We start from the raw sequence: 12,629 nt of genomic DNA, 5'->3' as shown, positions 1-12,629 counted from the left end.
TTCCATTACTTGGATGTCTCAAATTTGACCTGCTTTGCAACCTTTTTTCATTTTCCAATTGTGTGCAGTAACTTTAGTTTCATTTTATGTCATGACCTTTATTGCTTTCTATTCCAAAGCCTCATTGTTCTTCTTTGCTTCTGTCTTAGAACAAACCAAGCAGCCTGTGGTGCTTGTAATGATTCTGCTGCATATCTCTATGACTAAAGATGGTCTGTACAGAAGGAAATATTGAGTGAAGTCCTTTCTATGCCACCAGCCTGCTGGCCTGTGTTTATCTTCTGTCACAAAGTAAAACGAATATATCCTGGAATCTGGCTGCATGTTTGTACAAGCATAAATAATTAACCTGAAATATCCAAGGGAAGGCCAGAGATGGCTGAAAGTGGTGTTTGCCAGCATGGCTCACTGTGACCTCTCCCCACCTTTCCTAAGGAAGATGTGGACGTGCTGCTGGTTTGTCTTGGCTCCAGAATTAACTTGGCTACTGAGTTGAAGGCCGTGGTTAGCTCAGATCATATCCACATGTAAAGGTCCTTCATTTGAGCATGGAGGCTCCTGCCTTTAACTTGCAAAGTGTGAATGAATGCAGTCCCAGGTGCACATTTGCCTGCTGCTTTGCATTGGTACAGGCTGGGCCTATGGAATATTTTCATCCCTTGCCTTATTTACTTTACTTTTCCCCCCAGGAAACTGTGTCCTTTGTGCACTGTGCAGCTGGAAACACTTGGAACATCTTAGCAGTGTGCAGTGGGATGGGGTATGTTGGGAGTTGGACTCTGTGATCATTATGGGTCCCTTCCAAGCTGAGACATTCTGGGTGTATGGGAATAAATCTGGTGCTGATGCAGAGTCAGGCTCTGTTTACTTGGGAATGTTTGAAATGATTCCTCTCCCAGACTGTTTTTCTGTGCCTCCCTGCAAGTGCTGCTCTTGCTGCAGGATGTGTCTCAGGGTGAATTAGCAGCTTTCTGATGCAATTCTCACACTGGTGCCACTCTGTGCTCTCCTCACTGTACCAGTCCTGCTCCTGCAGCACCTCCTGAACCACAGCAGATGATTCATTTCTGTTTGGAGGCAGGGTGGACAACCAGGGCCTGGCAGAGGAACCTCTCAGCTCACTCAAGTTACATCCCCAGGGTGAATACTGACTTTGTCTAAGGCTCATCCTTTCTTCACCTCCTGCCAAATATGCTTTCACACTAGCACTTCACCCAGCTGGCTAATTTGGCCTTTGAAATTATCTCAATAATGTCAGGTACTTAAAAAAACATTCCCATCCCTTTATAAATATTATAATCTAGATGCAGAGACATTGTTTCAGTGTTGTTTTGGATCTGTTGTATTAAAAAAAGAAGTTTTTCAGAGCTGTGCAACAATCCTGAGCTGAGCATAAACAAATCCTGTGTCAGGCTGAAACAAGTTGGTTGACTTTGAGGAGGCAGAATGTAAATACCCAAGTCAGGAGAATTAGTACCTTTTGTAGTGTTGCAACAAATGCAGGGAGATCATTCCTGCTGACAAGCCCAGAACTTTTCTTGTTTAAAAGAAAGGAAAAACAATTTGCAAAATGGGCAAAGAGCGGATTTGGGCAAGACCTGGGCAAAGAGCTCAGGGTCTATCTCATTCTCCTAAACCCTCTCTGAACCAGGGATAAAATTAATAACTTTTTAAGCCTTTGTAGCTAAACCTACCCAAGTCCATGCATTTGGGGCTTGAAGTAGCAGCCATCAGGTTGGAGCTGATGTGTTTGAGAAGGAAATGTGGCCCAGTCCCAGCTTTGCAGAGCAGGGAGGGGCTGTCTGCTCTGCTGCTGGCGTGGTTTCACATCCAAGGCTCCCGTTGCTGACCTTTGCCACCTGTTTTTTTACTGGAATTTAGAAATCTGTGGCTTTTAGTGATACAGCTCTTGCAAATATTTTTTGCCCTAGTGGGTTTAACATGCAAATAGTGGAACAGAGCCAATGGTCCATCTCAGGCAGCCTGATTCTGGAGATTGCTCCATAAAGGTTTATTTCAGCTATTAGCTTTTGTGCCAATATTTTTCTTACAAGAAAGAGTAATAATTTTTGCAACCGAAAATTGAGGGTTTCACAGGCTGTGAGTGGAAAATTGGCAGCTGTGCTCATCTACTGTAGACTGAAAGGCTGGGGCAGAGGGAAAAGAGTTACATGAAAAATATAATTCTTCAATAATAGCTTTAGAAATTTATGCTGCTGTTTTGAAAGCACACCTGAAATATGGAATAAAGGCATTAATTATATGGACAAACCATATGCAGAAAGTTACAGATGTCATCCTCCTCCAGCTCAATAAGTAATCCTTAAAACTGGGGATTGCAAAGTAGAGTTGATTTTAAAAATCTCACAGAATTCCTTTTGGCTGGTGCTAGCATGCTGAAGTTCTTATTTTACTTGTACTTGGTCTCTCTTTCTTGAGTAGTTTTTCCTCTGAAACACTCTCAACAGGAAAAGGAAATTAAAGGTTGCTCTGTCCTTCCACAGGCAGCGGATGGTGATTCTCTAACCCTGTGTTCTTTCAAATGGAATTGCCACAGTCTGGCACACTTTTCTTTTTGGTCAGTTGTTTAAAAAAAATGCAAGAGAAACTTTCTCTGATTATAGTTTACCAGTGTAAGAAATAAGTAATTTTTAATCCCTTCTAAAAATACTTTCCTGGTGTGGCTGCTTTAATTATTACTAAGAAGGAGGATTTGTGTATTTTTTTCCATGAGCTTCTGGGTTAAATAGTGGATTTCTGTTTGCTTGACATGGGAGGTGAGGCAGTTTTTTCTCTGCTGCCTGTGTTACGTAGGGAATGTCTCTCTGAGGCTGAGAGGTGGAATTCTAGTAGAAGTATATAAAAATAAATAAATAAAGTATTTGTTCCTTTGCACCTTCCCTTTCCCCAGTGTAGAATTACAGTGAGACTGAGGGTAATTCAGGAAGAAGGGGAGATGGAGATGAGAAAGGGAAATGGTCCATACCTGGGGAATTGCCCATTGATTATCTTCTGAGCCTTCATTCTCATGCTGAAAGATTTCTTTTTTTCCCACTGGGGAAAGAGACTCCCTCAGCAGTAATTAGGTGTTTTATAGTTACCTTCCTTTCTTGGATCTTGGTTTGAGATAAGTTGAGCTCCAATATTTTCCTCTTTGGCTCTGGAGTTGTTTTTCCTGGCCTGTTAGAAGAGTTTAATGGATACTAAACAACTTGGATTGCTGAGATCCTACTGAGCAGTCCTTATGGAAAAGCAAAATTAGACTTGTAGCTGGTAATAGACCTGGTAGAAATGGAGATTGATGTGAATTTCCTGATGTAATTTTTTCTTAAACTGCTGTGCTGGTGAGCAGAATTGGAGAGAGGGAAACGATGTCTCATTTGTGGCCCTTTCAAAGGAAAACATCTTGATGCAGATTTTTTTTTCCAGTATATTTATTTTTCTCCTGAGTGAGGCCCTGCCATACTTCTCCCCAAACCTTTGTGTATTTACAGATTGCTTCTGCTGTTGCAGAATCCCTGCCATGCTTTGTTTCACCCTGTACCCACACTGTGTGTGCAAGGAGCAGGAGGTTGCACTGCATTTGATGGCACTTAGTGAAGAGGTCTCTTCCAGGAATCCCTGAACTGTTCTTTGTTCAGAAAATGTTTAGTCTTTGTTCTAAAATGGATGGATTCTCAAACAACAACAAAAATCTGATTTAGTATTTGTGTAAACATGCAGTAAAGAAAATTATGAGGTTTTAATGCAAAGGGATGTTCATTAAATCTTCTGTGTGTTGTAACAATAGAATTAAAGCAGCAAATATAAAGCCAAATTTATATGTAAATATTCCAATCCCAGATAAAGAAAACAATGCTCACATTTAATATTTAGGTGTTTTTTTATGAATTATTATCAGATATTATTTGAGCTGATGTGATTACCAGAAAGCTTTTTTTTTTATGGTTTTAAGATTTCTTTATCTGCTTTTTTGTTTTGCAGTATTATGTGCCAAGAATCTCGCAAAGAAAGATTTCTTCAGTAAGTATGTCCCAATTGTGTGACTTTCTGCTCTGGATTAATCAGATTTATTTGGAGATGGTGCATTACTGTGGAGGCTCATCTGTGTGTCATATGCACTGCTTTACTACAGGAGTGCACCTTACTCTGGGTTGTAGATTGTGTGCATTTCAGGGCTGGAAACACTCAGGGCTCACAGATTCCAGCTGGAAGTTTGACTGATGGAAGCACAGGCAGAGCTCACAGCTCTATGCTGGGGGGTACCAGGAGCATCCTCAAAAACAGGATTTACTAAAATATTTTCAGGATAATGGCAACTGTCCTTTCTTGAGGGGGGAGCTTTTAATGGCATTGTCTTGGAAGCAGCAAAACAAAGGACTGTGTTTAACAGCACCTTTTCCTTTCCACAGGACTTCCTGACCCGTTTGCTAAAATAGTTGTGGATGGGTCAGGTCAGTGCCATTCCACTGACACTGTGAAGAACACGTTGGACCCCAAATGGAACCAGCATTATGATCTGTGAGTTGCTTCTAAGCTTATAAATAAACAGTACCCCAGAGATTTGTCTACTGAATAAATAGTGCAGGGTTGGCACTGCAACTTCATTTTGTGTTAGGAAGAAGAGTTATATTTCATAGAATCTCAGAACAATTTGGTTGGAAGGGACCCTAAAGATTCCACCCCCTGCCATGGGCAGGAACACCTTCCACTATCCCAGGTTGGTCCCAGCCTGGCCTTGGACTCTTCCAGGGATGGAGCAGCCACAGCTTCTCTGGGCACCCTGTGCCAGGACCTCCCCACCCTCACAGGGAAGAATTTCTTCCCAATATCCCCTCTAACCCTGATTTGTTTCCAAGAAGAATATCCTTATTAATAAAGGAGTAGTACTTTGCTTTTAGGTGTTTGAATTTGGAATTATTTGTGTGGCAGGTACACAGCACAAAGGCTTAGTGAGCTCTCCTGGAGCAGTGCCATCCAGTTTTTACAGAAAATTGTCCTTGTTGGAATGATTTATTTTCTTCAAATTATTAGAACCATAAATTCTGCAGTTTTGTACGTTAATCGACTTGTTGTTTAGCTTTTAATGAGGCTGGCTGTAGTTAAATTCATGCTGCAGCAATATCAATTTCCCATGCTGTGTGAAATCACTGTGCAGTAATTCATTAATAACAGCATTTTGGGCATAAGCACTTGTGTACTTCTAATAAAGAGGCATGACCAATGTACTAAAATGTGTCAGAATTTGTACCAATTACAGCTTCAGCTCTGTGGAGTAAAAAGAGGTTATTATTTCTAAAATCACTCTTTTAATATGTATCTTTCTAGATACGTTGGGAAAACAGATTCCATAACCATCAGTGTATGGAACCATAAAAAAATCCATAAGAAACAGGGAGCTGGCTTCCTGGGGTGTGTCCGACTCCTCTCCAATGCCATCAGCAGGCTAAAAGATACTGGATGTAAGAGCAATTCCTCCCTGGTGTGACCAAGAACCCTCCATACCTTGTGCTGAGTAGTGAATGTTTCCACCCAGCCCTTGCCAGGGTTGATTTTTCCAATTCTCCTTTGCAGACCAGCGTTTGGATCTATGCAAACTCAACCCCACAGACACCGATGCTGTCCGAGGCCAAATAGTGGGTAAGAATGATCCCAGCTAAATTCCATCTGCTTGGTAAATATCCATGGGGAAAAACTCCTCTAGTCACTGCTTCTGTGTTGCTTTTTCTTATTTTACTGGGATTAAATTACATAACCTGAAAATTTTCATCACACTCCTATGCAGGAGTTTGTTTCCTCTCAGCTGATGATGGGAAACAGCATTAAAATCAGGGAATGCATCTGGCAAGGCTTCTGCTGCCTCTCTGGAAGGGTGAATGTCACTGGGAAATGATGCATTTGGGCAAGGTGACAGGCAGAGGGAATCTTGGGTGTTAAAAAAGGATCTGGAGGAGTTATAAGACATTTTACAAGTTGCTGGTTTGATACCTTTGACTCATGCAAGCCATTTCCAAATTTCAACAAGGCTGTGTTCATTTTACAGCAAATTCACCCCACGTTTTACTGCCCCCAACCAACCCCAGCTTTTCAGTGATATATATTTGGCAAACTCCAAATTCTCACCCTAAGATGACATCTAGTGGTGAGCAGTTTTTTTCCAGCTTCCCTTTCTATGTCCTCATGAAACCCAGATGTAGAACTTGACATGTTTGATATTTACAGAAATAAACTCAAGTTTTGAGGGAATGACCCTCTGGTTTCTCTTCTGCTTTTTAAAACATTAGTAATGCTTTAAAAAAGCATTTTTAAAAATTAGTAATGCTTGTTTTAAGAGAATGGAGGGAATTTTGGTAAGTGATGTATTCTTGTGCATAGGGTAGAGCTTTCCTTAATATTTTTCCCTGTATAAATGTGGATTTTTTTTTTTCTTTTTGCTGTTTTTAAGAATGCAGTTTTTCTTTTATTGACCTGAGCTTGTGTTTTCTTCTTTCAGTCAGTTTACAAACACGGGACAGAATAGGCACAGGAGGTTCTGTAGTAGACTGCAGAGGGCTTTTGGAGAATGAAGGGTAAGGATTGTTTTCTTTACACTTAATTAGAACAATGGTCTATGTGTGGAAAGACTGTAACTAACATTAGAAACTTAAGTATCAATGTGGCTACTACGTTTTCTGGGAATGTGTATCTGTCAGTTGGGTTATTAGGCTAAACTTGGTAAGGCTTGATTTTTTGGTTACCAGTGCTGAGAAATTTAGGTATAAAAACATTAAGAAAATGGCGCCTCTTGGGTTAAAAGTACTTCAGTTGTGGCGAGAGAGAACCAGTTATTTCTGCATTCACTTCTGTTGTGATGGAAACTCGTGAAGTTTCCCCATTTTCAGAACGGTTTATGAAGACTCCGGGCCGGGGAGGCCGCTGAGCTGCTTCATGGAGGAGCCGGCGCCGTACACGGACACGACGGGAGCGGCCGGAGGGGGCGGCTGCCGCTTCCTCGAGTCCCCCAGCCAGGAGCAGCGGCTGCAGGCGCAGCGCCTGCGCACCCCCGAGCTCAGAGCCCACGTCCAGACCCCTCAGAACCGGCCCCACGGGCACCAGTCCCCTGAGCTGCCTGAGGGCTACGGTGAGTGCCCCACAGAAGGTTTTGCTTGTGAGTGCCCCCCACAAAAGGGTTTCCTTGTGAGTGCCCCACAGAAGGATTTGCTTGTGAGCGCCCCACAGAAGGATTTGCTTGTGAGCGCCCCACAGAAGGTTTTGCTTGTGAGTGCCCCACAGAAGGGTTTGCTTGTGAGTGCCCCACAAAAGGGTTTCCTTTATGGAGGAGCATCAGGGGGTAGGATGGTCAGGATGGATGGAGATGAGAAATCTCTGAAGCCAAGTGGTGGAACTTGGGGTTTATTGCAGAGGGCCTGGGTGCAGGGACCTGCTGGGAGCTGCCAGCCACAGCTCAGAGCAGGCCCGAGAGAAGAGAGGAGTAGAGAGGATGAGAGGGAAAGAGAGTAAGAGGGTAAGAGTGTAAAGGAGTAAAAAAAGTAAGAGCGTAAAAGGGTAAAAGAAAGAGGTTGCCTCCGTTACAATACAATAAATCTTCTTCTGTGTGGAATATTCTAATTCTCACTAACCAATCTAGTATAATGTACAAATCCTATAGCATTTACATCCTGTAGCGTTTACATACAACCCCACAAAAGGGTTTCCTTTATGGAGGAGCAATGGGGGTAGGACGGTCGGGATGGATGGAGACGAGAAATCTCTGAAGCCAGGGCTTGGATCTTGGGATTTATTGCAAAGGGCCTGGGTGCAGGGCCCTGCTTCGAGCTGCCAGCTACAAGTCAGAGCAGACCTGAGAAAAGAGAGGGGGAGAGAGGATGAGAGGGTAAGAGAGTAAAGGAGTAGAAAAAGTAAGAGCGTAAAAGGATAAGAGAGAGAGGTTCCTGTTACAATACAATAAATCTTCTTCTGTATTGAATATTTCTAATTCTCACTAACCAATCTAGTACAGTATACAATTCCTGTATCATTTACATCCTATAGCATTTACATACAACCCCACAAAAGGGTTTCCCTAAAAACTCCTCTTTGGACCCCTTCTGCCAAGCTGTAGGGTCTGCTCTGACCCTTGGGCCTTGTCTGCAAGCAGAGGGTGTTGTTCCATCAAAAGGGGATCACCTTCAGTCCGGCCACACCATTGTTTTCCAGTTGTTCAGTAACTAAAGTATCTCAAAGCTTGCTTTAATTTCAATGTGGCTTATAGTTTCCATATTCTCAAAATCTTTTGCCAGGCAATCATATTTATAAGGCTTTCCTGTTTCATCTTCCCCAACACCTTTGTCCAAAAAGTTACAAAAATTTTCTTCCCTTTGGATGCATCGAGGGGTTTTGCCTGTTGGAACAAGCAGCGTCCACGTGTGTCTCATTCTGCCTTTTGGAAAAGGAACTAAGTGCAGATGGGAGTTTGAGATTGGCTAATTAGCAGTTGGCTACGCCAGGATACACTGAGGGGTTGATGGTAAATTAAACATGAGGTTGTGGTATGATGCTGTTACAGAAAATTCACTGCTAATCTTGGCTGTGTATCTAGGGAGAACGAAGGGAAAGAGCTCTTTAAACTAGAGCAGTAATGCTATTTTTTCCTTCCCCCTTGGCATGTTGTGTAGGTTTGAGCCCACATTTGAGAAAAGACTGGGAAAATATATAAAAGCAACAAAGAAACCAATAGTACAGAAGATTAGTGAGGATGGGATTAAGGAGAATTTAAACCTCAGAAAAGAGCATACCAAATCTAGGAGTAACGAATTCTAGTTTAGGGGTTTGAAATGTCTCAAAATCTAACACTAAAAATACAAACTAAAACATGCTGGTGCATGGATCTGTGCATTTCAAAAGAATGTTGAAATGTGTAGTCAGAGTAAATTTGTCAAGGACAAAACAGTCCATGCTTCAAGAGATCAGTGTGATGGCTCCAGTACTTTCTCCTAGGAGGAAAATATTCTAATATCTTTAAACTATTTAATTTTTTTTAAGATTAGTAATTTAGAATAATCTTCCTTCCATTTTTATAGAGCAAAGAACAACGGTACAGGGACAGGTTTACTTTTTGCACACACAGACTGGAGTGAGCACGTGGCACGACCCAAGGATACCAAGGTATGGATTTGTAGTTAAAAGTCAGGGGGTTGGTGTGTATTTGTGTGGCAGGATGCTGGATTTACAAGAGCAAAAATCTATTAAATGGCCTGTCTGAATTTAAAGGGTGAGCTCCCAGCAGAGGAATTGTTTGGGATGTTTCTAGTTACCTTTTCACCAAACATTAAAGATTACTCTTTTTGAAAGAAAGAATTATTTACTTGTGAATCATGTAAAACAAAAAGTAAAAAAATGTGTAGCCCTTCAGGAATTCCTGTTTGACAAATTCTTCCTAAAATGTTGGTGTGGCTGTTGTTGGTGAAGCTGCAAATTTCTGAATCTTACCTACAATTTTTTTCTGTATGAAAACAGTTTGGACTGCAAATTGAAGAAAAAACTAACTTACTTTTTTAATTAATTGTTTCTTGAATATTCAGCTTGTAATTTTTGTTTTATTAGTACTCACTTGTGTATAACTGAAGGAGAGATTACTTGTTATCTTTAAACTTGAAATGGTTTGAGGTTTTTATGCTTTAGGCCAGTAATTTGCAGCTAGAAAATTTGAATCCTTCACATGATTAATTTAGTAAAGCCTCTTTAAACCTTAACCTGCAGTTAATCCAGGTCTTTGTGAGTGAGGTCTGGTGCTCTTCCTGAGTAGCTCTGAATCTGGGCTGTTTCATGGGCCACCTGCACACCAGATTCCAGAGTGGAGTTTGTAACTCTCAGCTCTGCACTGCCTGGATAATAGAGGAATGTGGTACAGGATATTAGAAAAATGATACAAAGTAGTGCAGGCAAAAGTGGTGATAAAAGCTCAGTGTATGGAAGGAAATGAAAAACTAAGCTGAGAGAGAGAGAAAATAGCTGATTTTAGATTAGCTGGTATTGTTGGAAGAAGAAATGACAGTGGTTGTTCATTTGTGTCAGTCATGTCAGGCTTGTGTGCCCAAAGCTTTGTGTCTTCTTTAAGTGATGCTGGTCACCTTTATGGAAGGTGCTGCTGCTCCTCTCCCCAAATCCTTGAGCCAGGGTTTCAGGAGCAGCAGTGGAAGTGGACACAGCAGTGTCTTGTGAGTCACAGGTCACACCTATTCTGGTTAAAGGTGACTTTTGTGCTACCAGCTTGTGGTGCAAAAACCTAACCTTGGCATGGGGCAGAGCTGCAGGTTAAAACTTGCAGTAATCAGATCCCTGCAGGACTTTGAGGTGCTGATCTCAGCAAATGGTCCCAGCCATAATCTCCTTTAAGGAGCCTAACAAGGGCTTGTCTGTCTGCCTGTGTGTCCCCTTGGCTTCTATTCACTGTGACACTAAGGCACCTTCAGTGTACAAAGCATTTCTACCTCTCCAAAGCCTCTCAGTTAACTCATTTATACAAATATTGCGTGGTCAGATTTAGGTGAGGAGTTGCACAGTGGTGTCTTCAACCCTGGATCCCTGCCAGCTGTCTGAAGAATACTTTACTTAACAATAGGTTTTCTGCCTAAAAATAATCTTCGTGTTTCCTTCCTTCCTTTTCTTGCCACTCTTGGTGTTTTCCTCAGTTAGTTGGCTGGAGCTTTAGGTATTTTCAATCTTTTTAGGTATAAATACATTTCATGTATTGAATTCTGACACTGCCTGGAAGTGAGTGACTGCCTTTAGCAGCACTTAGAGTGATACCTGAAATTTATCCAGGAAGAAAGGAGTGAGTGAATGTGTTAAAAGGCGTACTCTAAGTGGTTTTTCAGTCAAATAGTCAGGATTCTAACCTTAATCTCATCAAAGAGGTGATTTAAATTTTTAAGTGATCTTGGTATTTGGTTGCTTCACTTCAAATCTGCATTAATATTTTGTTTGTTTTTCACTTTAGAGACCTTAACAGTGTGAATTGTGATGAACTGGGACCTTTGCCTCCAGGCTGGGAAGTCAGAAGTACAGTTTCAGGAAGAATATATTTTGTAGATCATAACAACAGAACCACACAATTCACAGATCCACGACTACATCACATCATGAAGTAAGAGCTTTGCCTGATGAATAATTCCTGTCAGGTCTGGGAGTCATGAGGGGCTGAAACCCTGAATGATAATTGAGGAACAGATGCAGCCAGTGCTGTAGTCAGGGTCCAAGCACTGATTCTCAGTGCTGGTTTTATCTAAATTTTTTGCTGAGACTATTCAGAAGGTTTTTACTCTGCTCTGCACAGTTCTGGAATTGCTGGGGTGTGGGGTAGCGAGTCTGCCAGGGGTTCCCAGCAGCTCATGTCTGTCTGGATGAGCAGTTCTAGCTCTGTGCTGTCTGTTCTGGATCTGGTCTAACTTCATGCTCCCTTGAGCTCCAGACAATGGGAGTATAAAGCCAGCTGGAGTCTGGTCAGTGGGTGCTGTGCACAGCCAGTTGGGGTTTAGCAGGATTTGGTAACTCAGGTTCTGCATCATGGAAAGGCAGCTGAACTGTTGTGGAGCTGACCCTGGAAGCAGCCTGGCAGTGCTGCTTGTGCCCAAGGCCAGACTTTTCCTGTGCTTGAAGCCAGCCAGGGAGTCTCTGCATCTGAAAAATAATTGCTTTACAGCCCAAATAAAGCACTGATGGATAAGGATAGTTGAGTGTATGAAGCTGCAACTGTTGGAACAAGTGTTATCTTTCTCTCTTAAAAACCACAGATGCAGTATTTTCACTGAGTCAGGAATCCAGCCCCATTCTGCTTGAAGCTTGAATATCAGTTGCAGTTGTTAAACAGTTCCCTTTATAAAGGTGTTGTTTGTTCCATTAGAGATCTCTTTCCCTGTTGCACTCCTGAAAGTTCTCTCTGTGAGGGAGAAAACCACACAAACCTTAATTACTGCTCAGTCAGCAATCAGTGATCATGCTCCAGAGCCTTCCACAGTGCTTTGCCATATAAAAACAGTTCCAAAATGCTGAAACACTTAAGGTGTCTGTGTTCCTTACATCCCTGAATTTAAGGTAAAGATGGCACAGAAGTATCCAGCTGAATACACATTTCACTCCATGTTCCTCTTAGAGAAGCTTAATCATTTCTTCCATCATTGTTTTACATATTCCTTATTGTTGTGTGTCCAGACTAAATATTGTCCTTTTTTTTCTCCAAGCCATCAATGTCAGCTAAAAGAGCCCAGCCAGCAACCTCTACCAGCTCCAAATGAGGGGTCACTGGAAGAGGGTGAGGAGTTGCCTGCACAGAGATATGAAAGAGACTTGGTACAAAAGTTGAAAGTTCTTAGACATGAGCTCTCTCTTCAGCAACCTCAGGCTGGTCACTGTCGCATTGAAGTATCCAGAGAGGAAATATTTGAGGTATTTGATTGATATTTTTTTACTGCTAACAGCAGCTTTTGTCACTGAAGAGTTAAGTAAAACTGATCACTGATTATAACAACTTTGCTTCACAAGCACCCACCACATTACACAGTTCTCATTGAAATTTGCTTCAGGTTAGCACTCAGAGTCATGTTTTCTGTAGTTCAGTAACAATCTGTGTATTACAGAAATGCAGAGATCTT

At 41.8% G+C, this 12,629-nt stretch overlaps 1 protein-coding gene across 4 annotated transcripts in view; it reads left to right on the top strand.

The window, feature by feature from the left end:
* SMURF1 (SMAD specific E3 ubiquitin protein ligase 1) overlaps window positions 1-12,629 on the top strand; it is a 43,956-nt gene that overhangs the window by 22,023 nt on the left and 9,304 nt on the right. For 2 of the 4 annotated variants that reach the window (XM_054270719.1, XM_054270718.1), the window contains exons 2-10: window positions 3,985-4,023; window positions 4,413-4,521; window positions 5,329-5,462; window positions 5,575-5,640; window positions 6,494-6,569; window positions 6,882-7,120; window positions 9,060-9,144; window positions 10,979-11,125; window positions 12,219-12,423. In XM_054270719.1, the coding sequence (XP_054126694.1) occupies window positions 3,985-4,023; window positions 4,413-4,521; window positions 5,329-5,462; window positions 5,575-5,640; window positions 6,494-6,569; window positions 6,882-7,120; window positions 9,060-9,144; window positions 10,979-11,125; window positions 12,219-12,423 (1,100 nt within the window). Of the gene's footprint in view, window positions 1-3,984; window positions 4,024-4,412; window positions 4,522-5,328; window positions 5,463-5,574; window positions 5,641-6,493; window positions 6,570-6,866; window positions 7,121-9,059; window positions 9,145-10,978; window positions 11,126-12,218; window positions 12,424-12,629 lie in introns of all 4 variants that reach the window. The other 2 variants (XM_054270717.1, XM_054270715.1) reach the window with 1 other exon arrangement.

This window comes from Melozone crissalis, unplaced genomic scaffold, assembly GCF_028551555.1.
Source record: "Melozone crissalis strain CALT ecotype California unplaced genomic scaffold, PUWL_Pcris_2 ptg000012l_1, whole genome shotgun sequence".
NCBI lineage: Eukaryota > Metazoa > Chordata > Aves > Passeriformes > Passerellidae > Melozone > Melozone crissalis.
The sequence above is the reverse complement of the archived record's forward strand: the minus strand, read 5'-3'. Positions and strand labels throughout refer to the sequence as shown.